At 43.9% G+C, this 18,902-nt stretch overlaps 1 protein-coding gene across 1 annotated transcript in view; it reads left to right on the plus strand.

Moving 5' to 3' along the window:
• The first annotated feature begins 3,776 nt into the window (after positions 1-3,776).
• The window catches only part of TMPRSS13 (transmembrane serine protease 13), a 46,190-nt gene continuing 31,064 nt past the window's right edge, over positions 3,777-18,902 (plus strand). Inside the window, exons 1-2 of the mRNA XM_072954166.1 lie at positions 3,777-3,915; positions 12,931-12,990. Of these exons, the coding sequence (XP_072810267.1) occupies positions 12,940-12,990 (51 nt within the window). The 5' untranslated portion in view covers positions 3,777-3,915; positions 12,931-12,939. The remainder of the gene's footprint in view (positions 3,916-12,930; positions 12,991-18,902) is intronic.

Genomic DNA, 18,902 nt, shown 5'->3' on the forward strand with positions numbered 1-18,902 from the left:
GGTGCGGTTGGGTGTGGAGTGGGGAGTAAGGGAAGGATGGGAGAGGCACTTTATAACATCAAGAGAGGAACTAGGTGGGGCCCCGTGCTTTGGCGAGAAACCACTGAAGAAAAATGTCATCTGTGGTTGTTTTGGGCAGAAAAGACTCTGGGGTTAATTGATTATTTTTCTTCCAACTTTACTGTAGTTTTAGGTTTTCTTTAACAAACGTGGAATAATGATTCCTCTTATTATGAAACCCAGGTGGCAGACACTGTTCTAAGTACTGATGTAAATTAACCCATTTCATCCTCTCAACTACCTCGTGGTGGCAGTCCTATTTTTATCCCTCTTTTGCAGATGAGTAAATTGAGGCACAGAGATGTTAAGCAATTTCCCCAAGGCTGCACAGCGGGTAAGGTGCAAGGGTAGGATCCCACCTGGGCAGCGTGACTTCAGAGGCTGTGTGCTGGGCCGCTATACTTAACATAAGAAGATGAGCATCGTCAGAGCACTTTCTCCAAAACCATTGTACTAACTTACTGATAGCAAACAAAGTCAGGGGGCCCTCGTAGGACACAGAATTGTCAGCCCAACATTTTTATTCTTGGTTCACTGGCTTTCCACATCTCTGCGCCCTAAAATGCTCTGTGTCAATTTTGCTGAATTCACTAGGTCATAAGGTTAAGACCATAGAGTTAACTCCTGTGTGTATTAAGCTTTACCGTCATAGATAGTACCAACCTTTCCACTAATCACAAGAAAGCCTGGGTCAGCCAGCAAGACTAAAAACTTCATCTTTAAAACTGTTTATTAAAGCCATCATAATGATGCAATATAATCAAGATCATGTTACCCATTTGTATTTCATTTTATTAGGGGGTTTGGTTCCAGTTGTGATTGTTTGGCCAGTGTATCTCCTTCAGAGAAAAGGAAGAGTAATTTCTGTTTTTTTTTAAACATTTTTTATTGAGTTATAGTCATTTGACAATGTTGTGTCAAATTCCAGTGTAGAGCACAATTTTTCAGTTATACATGAACATACATATATTCATTGTCACATTTTTTTTCGCTGTGAACTACCACAGGATCTTGTATATCTTTCCCTGTGTGATACAGTATAATCTTGTTTATCTATTCTACATATGGCTGTCAGTAAGGAAGAGTAATTTCTATAAAGGACAATAAACATAGCCTGGTCACTGGCTATTCAATTTTTTAAAATGTACTTATAATTTAACTAAATATGACACAAATATATATGCAATCAACATCTAATATTGCCTGGTGTCCACAGCAATATACATACACACATACAAATTTATAAATTGTGTTCATTATTTTGAAAGATTTATATTCATTTTACAGAGTGGTTAGGACTCTGTTATTTTGTGAATGTCAAAATACATAGACAAAATTGAAAGAGTTTAAATTCTATGATAAACAAACAAAAAAGATAAACATTAAAAAAAGACTTTGACACATAATTATTTATTCAGAGGGTCCCCCTGTGCACTGTTCCGCGTGGTGAAGTAAGAACACCGACCTACACCATGCACTTACTTGGGACTAGCTAATTTACCTCCATCAGCTCATTTAATTTTTATAACCTCTGAGAGCCGCACTGTTCATTGTGGCGCAACTCCCCACATGCAGCCACTGAGTACCTGAAATCTGATTAGTCTGAACTGAGATGTGCTGTGTATATAAAATACATGCTGGATTTCAAAGACTTGGTATTAAAAAAAAAAGAACATAAAAATCCCCTTAATTTTGTTTATTGATTACATGTTGAAATGATAATCTTGTGTTAAATGAAATATATGAAGATGAATTTTGTCATTTGCTTTTTACTCTTGATAATATGGCCACTGCAGTTTTTATAAGTTGCGTATAGGCGGCTTGTATTTGCAGCTCAGGTTCTATTTCTGTTGGCCAGTGCTGGTCTGGAAGGCGGGCGATGCCATCACCTCACTTTTCAGATGAAGGAGCTGAAAGGTTGAGTAGCCTGCCGGGGTCACGCAGTGCCAGAGCTGACCTCTGGGCTCGGGCTCCACCCCGAGTGGCGCTTTCCTTTCTGCCCTCCCAGAGTCTCTGATCCTCACTGGTCAGACAATCACGTGTGCAGGAAACGAGCCATGAACAAGGAGTTCCACACTGAGTCCCCAAGTCCAGATGCAATGCGGGCAGCACGGGCTGGGCACAGGCGATGTGGGCAGCACGGTGTGACTATTATGAAACCACGAGGCGGACACTATTCTAAGTACTGACATGAATTAACTCATTTCACCCTCACAACTACCCCGTGGTGGAAGTCCTGTTTTTACCCACTTTTACCCGCCTCTGCCATGCCCTGTGCGAGGTGACAGCTCAGATGAGAGCTGACATTTACCCAGTGCTCACCTCTGCCAGGCAGTCCTTCCGCATTCCTTCATTAATCCGAGAGATCGCCTTTCGTAGCCCTGATTTACGTATGAGGGAACTTTGTCTTGGGGAGGTGGAAGCCATCGCCCAGGGTCACACAGCCAGTATGGGGTGCCGCTGGGACTCAATCTCAATTTTGCCCACACTGAGAGTTCGCGCTGTTGGATCTGCCTTGCCACCCCGAGACGAGGGGAGGGGAGGCACGGTGGTACACGTGCTCAGGGAACCATTGCCGCGTAGGAAGTGCCAGGTGAGCTGGCACAGGGCCACAGCAAAGGGGACAGGAGGCCCCGTGAACTAGCATTGGTTGAATGAGGCAACCGAGAGCCTTTGGTGAGCTAAACTAGAAACTCAGCACATCCCAGGTCAAACCAAGAGACCTGTTGGCTTCCAGCTGAAAAAGACTCACCACAACCTGGCCAACCTGCTGGCAGGAGGAAGCTCAGTGAGTGAGGATGGAGGTTGGCAGTGGAATCCAGATCTCCGAGACTGAGAAGCAATCTCGCCTGTATTCAGGACTAAGATCTTTCTAGAAAGGGTCTAGCTTGTCAGTCCCACGGTGAGAAAGACTCTTTAGAAGGAAAGCAAAGGCTATTCATTCCTCTGTGGGGATTCCCTCCAAATTGAATGAGCAGTTGGTTTTCTGAGGGTTTGCTTTGGGGCAGGGGAAAATTCATTTCTATGCTGATGACAAAATCTAGACTGTATGACTTGAGTTTCCTTGTGGTTGCACTGAGCGCAACTTTGGAGAATTCACTGGGCTCACGTGGGTACTATCTGGCCTCGTTCCTAGGCTCTTTCCCTTTGACTTTGTCCCTGTGGTTCTCAGATTATCTCCAGGTCTGGATCTTTCTAGCAGGGCTGCTTCCGATATCTGTTCCCAGGTGCCAGTGCAGCAGCCCTGGATGAGTGGTGCCCAGCTGTGCGTAAGGGCCCAGGGGTCTTCCTCCCCTGCCTGCTGGGGAAGGAGAGCACATACCCCAGGGCTCCGAGTGGATTTGAGGTTTCGCTACATGTTCCTCCTTTAGCTTTGCTAGGGTTTGTTGCAGGAGCACCTACGAGTAGTGGGGACAGTCCTTGTGTTTTGTTTTGTTTGCGCAGTCCATCTGCTTCGAAAGTGAAAAAATTCTAGTTCTTAACGCCTTTTTTTTTTTTTGGTGCTTGATGTAAATCATTTCTTCAGAAACTTATCATCTCAGAGAATTCATGAAATCTTGATTCCAGGTTCAGCAAGCTGAGAAACTAGCCCCCTGACTGAGGTTAATTCATCAAGATAATGTCAAGCTGGCCAGCTAGTGGCTTTCCTGGATGACATCTTCTACATCGGAGTTTCTCAGTCTCAGCAAGAGTGACATTTTGGTTTGAATGAGTCTTTGTCGTGGGTCCTGTCCCGTGCATTTTGAATGTTTAGCATCATCCTGGCCTCTGTCGACTAGATGCTTGCCACCACCACTGCCACCAGCCCAGCTGTGACAACCAAAAGTGACTCCAGACATGGCCAAATGTTCCCAGGTGAGAACCACTGCTTTTTTTTTTTTTAAACAAAAGTATAGTTGTTGTACAATATGTTACAAATGTGCAATGGAGTGATTCACAATTTTTAAAGGTTATGGTTATAAACTCCAAGGTTATAAGGTTATATACTCAAGATTTCAAAGTTATAGAAGTTATAAACTCTAAGCAGATAAAATCCATTTATAGTTATTATAAAATGTTGGTTCTGTTCCCCACGTTGTACAATATATTCTTGAGGTTTATTTTATACCGAATAGTTTGAACTTCTTAATCCCCTCCCCCTCTAGTGCCCCTCCCCACTTCCCTCTCCCAACCGGTAACCACCAGTTTATTCTCTGTATCTGTCAGTCTGCTTCTTCTTTGTTATATTCACTAGTTTGTTGTATTTTTTAAATTCTACATATAAGTGATATCATACAGTGTTTGTCTTTCTCTGACTTATTTCAGAGTATAATGCCCTCCAAGTCCATCCATGTTGCTGTAAATGGCAAAATGTCATTCTCTTTCATGGCTGAGTAGGATTCCATTGTGTGTGTGTGTGTGTGTGTGTGTGTGTGTGTGAGACGTCACCTTTATGCATTCATCTGTTGATGAATACTTAGGTTGCTTTGACACTTTGGCAATTGTAAATCATACAGCTATGAACATTGGGGTGCACATATCTTTTCAAAACAGTGTTTTGGGGTTTTTTTTGGATCTATACCCAGACACGGAATTGCTGGGTCTTATGGTGGTTCTATTTTTGTGTTTTTTGAGAAACCTCCATACAGTTTTCCACAGTGGCTGCAAAAATTTACATTCCCATCAACAATGTAGGAGGGTTCCCTCTTCTCCTCATCCTCACCAGTATTTGTTATTCGTGATCTTTCTGATGACAGACAATCTGACCGCTGTGAGGTGACATCTCATCGTGGTTTTGATTTGCATTTCCCTTGTGATTAGTGATGTTGAGCGTCTTTTCATGTGCCAGTTGGCCACCTGTATGTCCTCTTTGGTAAAATATCTGTTCAGTTCTTCTGCTTATTTTTTAATCAGGTTGCTTGTTTTCCTGATATTGAGTTGTGTGAGCTTTTTATATATGTTGAATATTAATCCCTTATCAGTTATATCATTTGCAAATATTTTCTCCCATTCAGTTGGCTGTCTTTTCATTTTGTCAATGGTTTCCTTGGCTGTGCAAAAGCTTTTAAGTTTCATTAGGTCCCATTTATTTATTTTTGCTTTTGTTTTCTTTACTTTAGGAGGTGGATCCATAAAAAGATTGCTGCAATTTATGTCAAAGAGCGTTCTGCCTATGTTTTCTTCTGGGAGTTTTATAGCATCGAGTCCTTCATTTAGGTCTTTAATCCATTTTGAGTTTGTTTTGGTACATGGTGTTAGAGAATGTTCTAATTTCATTCTTTTACATGTAGCTGTCCAGTTTTCCCAGTACCGCTTATTGAAAAGATTGTCTTTTCTCCATTATATATTCTTGCCTCCTTTGTTGTAGATGAATTGACCATAAGTGTGTGGGTTTATATCTGGGCTCTGCATTCTGTTCCATTGACCTATGCGTCTGTTTTTGAGCCAATACCATACCGCTTTGATTGCTGTAGCTTTGTGGTAGAGTCTAAAATCAGGACATGTGATTCCTCCAGCTCTCTTCTTCTTTCTCAAGATTGTTTTGGAGTCTTTTGTGTTTCCATACAAATTTTTAAATTATTCGTTCTAGTTCTGTGAAAAAAAAATGCCACTGGTGTTTTGTTAGGGATTGCATTGAGAGAGTCACTGCTCTGTGTAGTTGAGGTCTCTTTCAAATTCCAACAGACCAACTGCTCTGGGGGATTCAAAGGAGTGAGGAATTGCTTGTGTCTCTGCATGTCTGAGAGTTGGGGTGAGAGGGCAGAAGGAACATTCATTAAAAAATTCATTCCTCTATGTCATATGGAGAGTATGGCTCAGGGCATGGATTAGAATTAGACTTGAATTCAAATTCTGTCTCCCATTTATGAGTTATATAATCTTCAGCACATTACTTAACCTCTCTTAGCCTTAGTGTCCTCATCTATCATGTGGGAATAACAGTGTACCTAAGTACAAAGCTCAAATGAGGCATCAGAGGGAAAGTGCTTATGAATATGCAGTGAACTTGTTGGGAATCATACCCCTGCTCCTTGGGATCTAGCGAAGATGAGCTTAAGCCCCAAGTCCCAAACCAGCTGTGGTTTGAAGCCCCGCTCACGAGGAGTTCCCAGGGGGACCTGTGAGCTCACGCCTGCCTTTACCCATGGGCTTCTGTTTCCATATGTGTGTTTTCTATTCTGCTCCATGGGTGACAGTCTCACTTCTTCCCTTGATTTCCACCAAAACCAAAACAGAAACAAAAGTAAAAACTCCCTTGCAAAAAAAAAAAAATCCATGAGTATGAACAATTTACTGAAAATGAGCGACCGCACTGTACCCCTCAGTGCACACACAATTTTGAACTTACATGTTGGAATTCATGTCCTTTAAGGTCACATTGGATACTTTGCTTTTGGGGTCTCTTTTTGACCCTTCACTCCAAAGATGAAAGACGTTACTTTGACTCTTTTTCCCTTCTCTTCCTCGCTGTTCACTCCTCTCCTCCCCTCTCTATCACCTTATCACTCAGGTCTTGGCTCACCTGTCACCTCCTTGGAAAGTCATTCCCGACATCATTTTATGCAGCTGCCTCCCTTCTTTTCCACCAGCCACTCCCTACAGAAGTCACCTACTTATTTACTAGTCACTTGGTTATTGTTCACCTCCCTCCACTTGAATGTAAGCTTCATGGGGGCAGGGCCCTTGTCTCTCTGCCCATGAAGAATTTTTATCCAGAACTGACCTGAGCTGTCTTGGAGCCTGTCTTCTCAGGATAACGTTGGGGCTATAAATGGCATCATGGCAACCTTAGCCAACCACCCCCCGCCCCCACCCACTCCATCTCTTCTCAGTGTTGAGTTATTTGACCATGCAAGCCCCCACTTGATTCCTCCTTTTTAACTCTATACCTTCTGTAAAGTGTGCTGCAGGCACAGCTTTTAGTAGGTGGCACTTTGGGGAGCAAAGAGACTGGAGTGTTGGCTGGTGGGGCACATGGTACAGGGAAAGAGCAGGCTGTGAATAGGGTGTAAAACCCAAAGCAATGAGAAAGAGTTCCGACACCAGCAGAAGAAAGAATGCAGATCTAAAGGTAACTCAGGGAGACATAAGTCCCCTCCATAATCCTTGGAGGTGTGGGGAATGACCCTGGACCCCCACATACATGGGCTGGGTAACTCCAGGCAATGGAATGCTTTAGGGTTGTATAAGAAGCTGACATACAGGTGGCATTTTCCCTTAAGAGGATGCTCATGGCTGAGACCATACAGGAGGATAATAGGAGGGGTACTGGAAGGCGGTTGATTCGGCTATTTGGGGGAACTAGGACCGGGGGTCCTGGTTTCTAGTGGTCCCCTGCCTTGATTATTCAGATTGGCCCAAGTAGAGAAGCAGGTGGTGAGCCGAAGAGCCTTTCCTAGGGGTGTCAGCAGGTGGCGCCCTAAGCCAAGTTTGTCCTTGAAGGCTATGTGAGCAAACGGGGAGGTTTATCCTCCAGGCCACTTCCCAGGAAATGATTCACCAGGAGACTTCATCATTTGGGTGCTCCTCACCAGGTTCAGTGGGGTGAGGCCCAGGACGACTATATCCCCTTGTTACATCTGAGGTGAGGGTGCCACTGGGGGTGCACTTCCTGACTGATTCATTCATTGGATGTTCATCAACATTCTCATGCGTGCCTGGTCTGGAGGGACTTTGCAAGCATTTCCACAAAGACACCCCTGTCCTGTTTCCTTCTGAGTTTGGAGTGGAGGTTGGGAGTGAGGGCCAAAGACTGGTGTCTGAAACGGAAAATGGGGGGTGTGGATGACACAATGGAACACCCCAGTCCAGCTCAACTCACAGTTCTATCTTGTACTCTCCCTCCTTTGAAATTGGGCACCACTCAGACGTTGCTGGCATTTGTTACAAACTGCCCTATGGTCTGATAAGCTTTTTCTAAGTAACATCTTATCTCTCCAACCAACTGAATGGTGAAAAGTGCTAGATCAGGAATGATGTCTTTTTCATTACTGTTATCTGATCAGCTCCTACCCGAGCCACCACTTCCCCAACATTCAGCACCGTGGCTGGAACACAGGGATGTTTGATAAAGATATGGTGATGATGGTGATGATAATGATGATGATGATAAATCTGTGGGCAATCTACAATGAGGTACCAGGAATGTGACAGAGGCCCTGCCTGGCAAGCCCTGAATGTCACAGATACTAATAAAGATGTCAGAGGTTACTGAGTCAGGGAGGTACATGGATTAGATTTGAAGGTAATCCTCATCTCTGCTTTCAGAGGCAGCCATGTCTCAGGAAGCAGGTAGCAAAGAGAGGCCTTTCTTCAAGGCCATCACTGCCCTAGGTTATCTTCCTGTTTCTCTATATTTCAGATGATGAATTACATTTATCATAACAGGGGGGACCCCCTAGGCAAGGACTTAACCCACAGCTCCTACTGGTGTGAAATCTCCCAGCGATAGAAGGATGTAAGGCAGTGTCACTCCCTGGGCACAGGTATAGGTAGTGATATTCATTATTCATTCATTCCTTCACTTGTTGCTATGACAACTATGTACCAGACACCAGATACTGTGCTAGGTACCAAGATGCAATAATGAGCTGAAACAGACATGGTCCCTGTCCTCACTGAGTTTAAATTTTGACAGATATCAAGTTATCACACACATATAGAATTACTACTGTGATAGCTACAGAGGAGAGGTACATGATGACGTGAAAGTTTGTCCCAGGGGACTTTAGCCAGGAAAGAAGACCCTTCTTCACCCCAAGGAGGCAGGAAGCCAACACGGTAACATGTCTGAGCAAAGCTGGATGTGGCTTCTCCTGAGACCACCTGACTTCCCTCCCCACAGAGGCTGATTGGCTGCTTTGTACTTGAATTTGAGGGAGGTCATGTCCTCTGGGGCAGCTAGAAACAAAAGCTCTGCTACATTATGATTTTGATCAAACAGCAAGATACCCAGTTGGTTGTCCAGTGTTCACTGATCACCTAGTCTATCATTTTAAGTGGAAAGAGCTACTGAAAATTGGGTTGGTAAATGTTTTAGTTAGGATGACCAACTCGTCCAGGTTTACCTGGGAGTTTCCCAATTTGGGCTCTGAAAGTCCCATGTTCTGGGACTGTCCTGGTTTTAGAACTGAAAGTCCCAAGTCCCGGGAACCCCCTGAGTCCTGGGCAAACCAGGATGGTCACTTATCCTCGTTCAAGCCTCTGCCCAGCTCTGCTTCTCAGTTTCCTCCTCTGTAAGAAGAAGCTGAATGAGAAGAGAAGGTACCGAGGAAGCTGTTCAAAATTACCAATGATAAGCTTCACTTCCAGAGATCTGGTTGGGGTGAGGCCCAGGTATCACTGACGTTGGTCTAAGGCCAGGATGGGGAACCACTGCTCTAAGAATCTAAAGTCCTCTCTGCTGGTGAGTGTTATACCTGGACCCATGCGTTCATCTGTCCCCAAGCTCCAAGTGCTGGCCCTGTTGCCACTGTTACTCCTGCTGACGACAGCAGGGCTCTTTCTCCTCCCTCTTCCTCCTTCTCCCTTTGTGGCTCTCTTGGCCTTTCTACCTCTGACTGCCTAGATTCCTTATGCTAATTCCATCCAGCCTGCCCACTAGGCCTGGATCAGTCCATGAGATCCATTCCTCTGTTCCTCCTCTGTCTTGGCCTTCCCCTCCCCCAGCCTCTCTCAGTTCCCAGGAAAGAAGTTGAAAGAGATCTCTAGGTCCAAACATGCACTTTGCTGGGGCCAGGGCCAGGCACTGTGCCCCTGGAGTCTGTCCCTCTCCTTCTTCTCAGTAGAGACCACTTTCAGTGTGTGCCTCCTCCCAGGTAGGTCCTGGGCATAACCCAGCCCAGGGACCATGTGGCTGCCTGGAGGCCCTAATTTCATTCCTTTTTTTTTTCTGAGGTCCGAAGCTGGTACGTAGCTCCCTGCTTCAGACAGTAATGTGCTCTTTGGGGACAGAAATAGACCAACATGTGTATGGTTGGTTGAGTTTTTGGCAAAAAAGTGCTAAGGTAATTCAGTGGGAAAAGAGAGCCTTTTCAACAATGGTGCTGGAACAACTGGACATCATGAAAAAAACTGACCTTGACCCTTACCTCACACCAAACACAAACATTAACTTGAAATGTACTATAGATCTAAACATAAAAGCTAAAACTGTAAAAATTCTAGAGAAAAATAGGAGAAAAATCTCTTGGGTCAGGAAAAGACTTTTATTTCTATTTTTTTTATTGTAGTATATAGTCAGTTTACAATGCTGTATCAATTTCTGGGATACAGCATAATGTTTCAGTCATACATATACATACATATATTCATTTTCATGTTCTTTTTCATTATAGGGTGTTGAATATAGTTCCCTGTGCTATACAGAAGAAACTTGTTGTTTATTTATTTTATATATAATTAGTTGATATCTGCAAATCTCAAACTCCCAATTTATCCCTTCCTATCTCCTTCCCCCACTGGTAACCATAAGTTTGTTTTCTATGTCTGTGAGTCTGTTTCTGTTTTGTAAGTAAGTTCATTTGTGCCTTTTTTTTTTTTTTAGATTCCACATATGAGTGATCTCATATGGTATTTTTCTTTCTCTTTCTGGCTTACTTCTCTTAGAATGATGATCTCCACGTCCATCCATGTTGCTGCAAATGGCATTATTTTATTCTTTTTATCGCTGAATAGTAAGGAAAATATTTTTAGATAAGTCATGATAACCATAAAGGGAAAAACTGATAAATATTGAATTTCATCAAAAATAAAAACTTCAGTTCTTTAAAAGACACTGTTTAGAAAATAGAACAATAAGCTACAGATTGAAGAAGATACATGAAAACGTATATCCAGAGTGTGCAAAACATATTCAGAATATATTGAGAACTCTTATAGCACAATAATAAAGAGACAAACAACTCGATAAAAAGGAGAGGACAAAAAAGATTTGAATAAACACTGCAGCAAAGAAGGTATGGAAATGGCCAACAAGCACAGGAAATGATACTCAAATCATTAGATATCAGAAAAATGCAAATTGAAACCACATTGAAATACTACTACCCACTCACTAGAAGAGCTAAAATTTTAAAAGTCTGACAATGTCAAGCGTGAGTGAGGATGCAGAGCAACTGGAACTCACACGTTGCTGGTGGGGCTACAAAGATGATGCAACCACTTTGGAAAACAGTTCAGTATTTCTTATAAAGTTAAACATAAACTTACTGTGTGACCCAGCAATTCCACTCCTAGATATTTATACTCAAGAGAAAGGAAAACATCTTCCCACCAAGATGTACGTGAATATTCACAGAAGCTTTATTCATAATAACCCCAAAATGGAAACAATCCAAATGTCAATCAACTAATAAAGGGACAAACAAATGGTGGCATATCCATATAATGGAATATCACTAACAATAAAAAAAGAACAGACTATTACTATCTGCCAATATGAATCAATCTCAAAAATATTATGCTGACTAAAAGAAGCCATGCATTAAGGAGTGCATATTTATGATTGCATTTATATGATGCTCTCAAAAGATGCAAAAAATCAATCTGAGGTTCAGGGACTGGGAGTGTGGACAGAGGATTGACTGAGAAGAGGCGTGAGAGCAACGTTTGGGGAGATGGAAATACTGTACACTTTGAATGAAGTAGCAATTATGCAACTGTAATATTTTTCAAAGCTCATCAAATTTCATACTTTAGAAAAGTGAAGATTTTTGGACACCAGTTATACTTCGCTATACTGGATTAAAAAAATAATAACTAGATCATGCCACTATCTGTGCCCCACTGCCACCACTGTCCCACACCACTTACTTTAAAAGAACACAATGGCTTTTCATTGTTCTTAGAATAAAACTTAGACCTCTGCTTGTGGCCTCCAGACCTGGGACTACCTTTTTCCTTGGCTATTCTGCTCCCATGATGCTGCTCTCTTTTCTGTTCCTCAAACTGGCTGAGCTCATCCTTCTGCCTGGAGCACTGCCTCCGATTCTTTGCCTGACCGGCTCTTTCTCATCATCCAGGGTCTTTCCTGACGGCACCATCCAAATCAGCCTCCTCACGCTGCTCCGTGTCGTCGGTTTTCTTTCCATTGCTGTGTGAAATGATTTTGTGTATTTACTTTCTCTTGCTTACTGCATGTCTCCCTTATTAGAATTTGAGCTCCGTAAGGACAGGAACCTCATCTGTTTTCTTCACTAGAATTTGTTCAGACTTTTTCACCAGGTTTGTTCAAAATCCCCAGCACCCAGCCCAGGCCTAGCACACAGGAATCTCTCAAAATTACTTGTGAAAAAGTTCCTTAAAAGGTTAAACACAGTTATCATATGACCCAGCAATTCCAATCTTGATCATATACCCAAGAGAACTGTAAATATGTATCCACACAAAAACTTGTATATAAATGTTTGTAACAGCATCATTGACAATAGCCAAAAAGTAGAAATAACCCAAATGCCCATCAACTGATGAATGGACAAATTCAATACGAAAGAACCATGCAATGGAATATTAAAAAGGAATGAAGTATTGATACAAGCTACAGCATGAATGAACCTTGAAAATATTATGATGAGAGAAAGAAGTCAGTCACAAAAGACCACACATCGTGTGATTCCATTTATACGAAATGTCCAGAATAGGCAATCTATCAAGACAGAAAGTAGATTACTGGTTGCCTATGACTGGGGGAGGGAAGCTGGGAAGAAATGGAGAGTGACTGCTAATGGGTGGGGTGTTTCTTTTTGGGGTGATGAAAATGTTTTAAAATTGATTCTGATGATGTAGCATAACTCACTGATTATTAAAAGCTATGTAATTGTACCCTGTAAGTGAATGACTTATACGGGTTGTGAATGCTATGTTAATAAAGCTGTTAAAATTTGTTTGTAGGATGAATGAATGAATCTGCTTCTTCTGATCACTTCCTGGCTCTTAGGAGAGACAAATCAGGTGAGACATGCCCTGTGAGCTGGTCACTGTGCCTGTGTATCTGGACGGGACGCTATTCTGGAAATGCACAATTGATGCAGACATCTAGGTACATGCCCTGCCCACCTCTGGGATTCCATCCCCATGGAGCTCACCCCCCCACCCCAGGATGCTGTGGGAGATCTCCTGGGAAGGGTATCCTGGAGGGCCACACAGGATCCAGGCCCAGGTGGGCCCACTGGAAGTTTCTCTCCAGCTCTCTACAGCTAGAACAAAGCATTTTCTTAGTCACTGGGCTCTGTCACCCTGCCCGGGGTAATTCCCTACGTTAGCCCCTCTGTGTGTGTCATCCACACATGTGGATAATTATGCTAAACTTGGGGCTGATGACGTGGGCCACATTGCATCACACCAGCCTTGGCCCAGTGAAGACTGGGAGAACTGGCTCTTCTAGATGATCAGGGCAAGTGGAAAGCCAGGGCACCCAGTGCTAAGAGGAAGAGGGGACACTGGTGTCTCAGGAGGGCTCTCTGGTCTTCCTCACTCCTCACCCCAAAATTGGAACCCAGAGCAGGTGGGGCCATGGAGCTGAGGACGGCTGCCTGCTTGGCCTTGTGTTTAGCCTTGAAGCAATGAACTTGGTATAGCAAGGCCTGTGGTTTGGTGTGGAACCAAAGAAGCCTTAGGCAGCCTTCAGACTCCGAGGTGCAGGTGGAGGCCTGGGAGGAAAGGCCAAAGGCAGGAAGTGGGTCTTTAGACTCCTGGCCTCTCAAAGCCTCTGCCACAAGATGTCAGAGGGTTACCCTGTGATCAGAAGTTTAAGAGAATGATTCAGAAAAGAGGATTTCTGAGGTTCTTCCAGTTCTGAGATTCTGTGAGTCTGACTGCGAACATCCACTGAGCACTTGGTCTGTGCCCCAGCTCTACGCACACCGTCTCAGTTCTTACTCACAAAACCCGATGAGGTGCATCCTACTCATAGTAATTTCCTTTTGCCTTGGGAAGGGCAGTGGAAGCAATCTTGTTAAGCAACTTCTGATAGGTACATAGTAGAGATTCAATAAAGACTTGTTGACTGACTAACTGATTGCTTAGATTTGTGCTAGACATTGTGAGGGGGTGCAGAAGAATTGTATCAGTCACTTAGTGAATACTTATTGAGTGCATATTATAGGCAACATATTGGCCAATCTTGGAAGGGAGACCAGACTTAGGTTTTTAAATGCCGACAATTAATTCAGGTAATTCAGGTAAATATTGTCCAAAATGAATGAAATACATTGTGAAATAAGAAGAAATATATCGGTCTCTACTCCCCCCAGTTCCTGTCATAGGGCTCCTAAAACCCTTGTAAACAGGACTCCAGGAGAATCTTTTGTTTTAATAGTCTTTGACCTTGGTTCTTGAGACAGAGCTCCTAAAACTCTTAATTTCCTGGGTGATGGAGTGTCTTTTGTTCTAATGCGCAACTCTGGGGGGCTCTTGAATGGCTCTTGGGTTGGGGCTGGTGTGGCAATTAACTAAGACACCTCACATCAAGAGGGTTCAATATGCATTAGTTATTCTTTTTCTGGTAGCAAAGTCCTAAGGTGAGGAGGACGAGGATGGAGGGGAGTGAGGCTCCTTGTGAAAGGGTGAGCTTTGTGAGGGCAGGCACAATGCTGGCCTGAGTATGTACCTGGTACATGACAGGTGCACAGCAAATAGTTGTTTATAGATATATAAAAATTAAGCCAGATTTCAGGAGCTAAGTGAGAAGGCTTTGATTTGGGAAATGGAAGGGAACACATCTCAGCCAAACAGTCCATGCGCTAGCCTTTAGGTCGTGGGTCCTGAGCCTTCTGATTTGACTCAAGAAAGGGATCCAAAAGTTCCCACGGACAGTATTGGATGCAGCCTACTAGTGGGTGGTCCAAAGGGCAGTCGCAGCACAAAGGCCAGTAGCATCTGGATGTCTTCAGGGAGGATGTGGGAATTAACTGGAAACCTTTCCTGCCCTGTGTAGTGGCCTTCACGTGGTGCTTCTGTGATTCAGGGTCTCCATCAGGAACTGCTAGAAACATCAGGACCTCTCAGTGTGGGAAAACTAAAGCTGAAAAACACACCCAATATGAACCTATAAAGCTTGGAAGGCTGAACTGAATTCTGATGTGTTAAAAAGGGCACATGGAGAGCGAAGGTAAACTGTAGGGAGATCTGTTTACATAGAGTTTTAAGCTTATAGTAATAAATGTCAGGTGTCCTTGAAGTCCTGAAGCGTTTCACAAGAGCCATCTCACGGCCTCATTTGCTCTCTGAGGGGCAGGCAGAGTGGACCTTATCGTTGCTGGATCACAGGTGAGAGAGCTAAAGCGAAGTGATTTGGTCAAATTTCCACTTCCGAGAAGGAGCCAAGCCAGGTCTGGACCTGTGTCAATATGCATTTTCCCCTAAGAAGTGCTATAGACTGGAAATAAGGACGGTTTCAAGGGAAGTGTTCATATCTGCATGAATTTTATGTTGATCATAGCTGTTAAGGACCCCCAAAGCTGTTTGGGATATACCAATGTAATGTGAAGTGTACAGAGTTGGAGGCGCTTTGACTGCAGCCAAACTCAGCCAAGCCACCAGCCAGGAGCCTTGGCGCCTCTCTGGGCTTTTGCCAAATTGTTACCTGTCATGTCTACCTCGGAGAGCTGTCATAAGGGCTAGAGAAGATAAACAGAGAAAGTGCTTTGCAAATGTGATTATTCAATATCTTACTACACCTGTGCATAAAGAAAAATAATCATATTCCTTTAGGCTAATTTGCTTTAAACTGAGAAGTCTGTCAAGAGCTGAAAAGCAGAAAGGCTCATATTTTCTTTCCAAACTCTGAATAACTTATAAGAGAAATGGAAAAACAGAGCTGCATGCTCAAATAGCTGAAGTTTCTCATGTTAGCTAGATTTAAAGTCTAGATAACTTTGTATCTTTAAAAAAAAAGATTCATATCAGAAGAGCAAAAAGCTTAAAATGCATAACGTTGCCCTTTCACTGAGCAAACCATATAAACATCTATCTTTTGGTGACAGTTGGCAAAACACAGCAAGATTAATCTGGGGACCTGCAGGGGTTCACCTTCAATGACTTCACACTTATCATCTGCTCAAATAAAAACACATCTGAAGCAGCTGAAAAAAATGAAGCTAGGAAGAATTGCATCAAAATGAAGTATTCCTTTTAAAATACTCTGAATTGTAAAGAACATAAAGGTTCTAACGAGGAAGTGCATATTTAGCATCTTAAACTTTATGACCAAAACAGTATATTGAGAGCCAAGAAAATTAAAAAAATATAATGACCCATTATACTTGTCTATTACAGCTGACATTGTCATGGTCAGATCATAGACGTGAAGACAGAAAATGTGCATTTGAGCATAAGCTCCATCCTTCCTAGCTGTTGACTTATGAAGTTTGTTTCTCTGAATCTCTGCTTCCTTGTTGCAAAAAGCAATTGTGTTCTGAGAATGAAGTGAAGTAATATACGGGCAAGTGTTTTGCAAATCTAAGTTATTATTTCCTGGTGTTCTTTTTATTTTTAACCATGAAAAAATATATATGTGTGTGTGTGTATATATAGTTTCTCCTCATAATTTTTATTTATTGCGCAGTGCACCTGTTTTTGCTGTCTCTCTGGGTTCTGATTACCCTTCTGTTCCTGTCTTTCTGGGCAGCCTTTGGTGGCATTTTCTTCTTTCTCAAGATGTGACTCCATTTCTCTCTGTCAGATTCCCTGTTCCTCAGCTCTTCTGCAAGGATCGCCCCACTGCCTGGTCACCTTTGTTGACTCTCTTGTCTTACGCCCAGCCTCTCTTCTTAGAGACCTCTAGGCTCTCCCGAGTTGAAAGGGATGTCAATTTTCAGAGATGAGAAGGCTGAGCTCTGGGCCCTTGGGAAGAAGTTTTTCAGTAATAACAGAGCAGCAATAAAAGCCGAGTCCCAAGTCTTAGCCCAGGGCTTTCTCTACCAAACTGCCAGCGAAGGACCCTTTTCTCTGGACTTTGGATTCAAAGTATATGTCTTAACATTCTCCACACCTGCCCAAACCACTGTTTGTTGTTCAACCAAATTTAGCAATTATATCATTATCACCATGGCTATTTATCAGTGGGCACTGTGTATCAGGTCCCATGCCAGATGTTTTGTACAAGTGGTTTCAGTGAATGAACGTGAATACTCTAACTGAGAGGAGACATGATCCTCATTTGACAAAACTGAGGTTCTGAGACAGGGAGCAGTCTGTCCAAGGACACAGAGGTATTACCTGAAGAGCTGTGATTCCGTGACCGACTTCAAAGTACAAGCACTCAACACTCAGCTGCTCCGAATGTTCCTCTGAGGCCCATCTTGCTCCCCTCGACAGCCCAAGTGTTGGGCTGTCTTCCTGCCTGTCTTTCTCGTGTCCTCTAGAATTTCACCTCCTCCTCCAGAAACCCTCCTTAGATGGGTCAGAGGGAAGTAGAGACGTTCCTATCTGGATGTGGGAGTCTCCTGGCCACAGCAGTAAGCTTCTCATTTGTCCTGTCTTACCCGGTGAGTATTGGACGGTGGCTGTGTGCAGGTGGACCCACGTTTGCCTCTGCTGGGCTTAACCCCCACCTGTCTGTCAGCACCACTGGTCTGTCGGCAGCTGCTTCAGTTCTGTGGAAAACTTAGCAGCAGCCCGATGTTAGTTCCAGTGAACCACAAGTTGGTTTTATCTCAAGGGAGAGCCCGTGTAAACATGGCTGTGGGCACCCTGGCCTGGGGCCCACACTTCAGGGGGACCATCATGCCCGTGGGCCTGGTTTTGGAGAAACCCATGGAGGTAAGAGGACTTGAAATTGCCTCACAGCAGAAACATGTGAAGGAACGAGTGTGTTCAGGGGGGAGAAGTGTCGGCTCAGAGGGTCACCAGACTGCTCTCTCAAGCGTGAGAAGGGCTGTCATGCCGAAGTGGGATCTGACATCTGCAGAGTGTCCCTGAGAAGGAAAAGCCGGGCTGGGCTAACAAGATAACTCATAAATCTAAGTGTAACAAGTGTCGGATTGCTGATCTGAGTTCTGCTGGGCTAACTTGTAAATCTGAAGTTTAGTGTCAGTTTACTGGGCTAACAAGCTAACTCGTAAATCTAAGCTCAACATGTGTCAGTAACGTGATCTGTTCCTAATAGATAAGCTCCAGTGTACTGATTCCTTGGTATTGCTGTTCGAGCCTTATTGGCTAATAGCGCCATACTTGTAATTAACCCTATAAAACCCCACGCACACGTCTTGGAGATGCTCAGAGCTTCGGAGCAGAAGCCCCTCTGAGCCCGCCGGCGTAATAAATCTGAGTACTCCAACCCTCCGAGTGGTGCTTGTTTCTTGGCTGGCCTGTCGTTTCCGTAACATCCCCACGGAGGGGAACTAGAAATTCAGAGAGATAGATGTGGGTGAGTCATGAGGAAGAGCAGCTGCATCAAATCCTTTGGAAACAGGTGGCCCCCAGACAGAATGCTCTCCAGATGGTGGTACTTTCCACTCCAATCTGGTGCAGCTGGGCAGCCACCAGGTAGGGGTGTCACAGAGTCCACCGGAGAGGACTCGGCTGCTCTGATCTAGGACATCCTAGAGGTCAGGGCCAACCTTCCTCACTGCCTGCTGTCCCCTGCTCGTGGGGGTCGGGGCCGGAGTGTGTTAAGGGAGTCCAGGGTTCTGCCAGAGGCTTCTCACTCGGTTTCTTACATCTCATCATGGATTTTTGGTGATGCAACCAGGACAATGATGGTTATGGGGAGAAGAGCAGGGTTTGGTCCCTCTCTGCCTACTGTTGGTACTAAACAAGACCCAGAGAGGCAGCCAACTCCACGGCTATGGGGAATGCTGGCTCCTGGTTCTAGACTCTGAGACATCAGCCTGCTGTGGGGTCATTAGGGGGTCCTTTGGGGA

Source organism: Vicugna pacos, chromosome 33, assembly GCF_048564905.1.
Source record: "Vicugna pacos chromosome 33, VicPac4, whole genome shotgun sequence".
NCBI classification, from domain to species: domain Eukaryota; kingdom Metazoa; phylum Chordata; class Mammalia; order Artiodactyla; family Camelidae; genus Vicugna; species Vicugna pacos.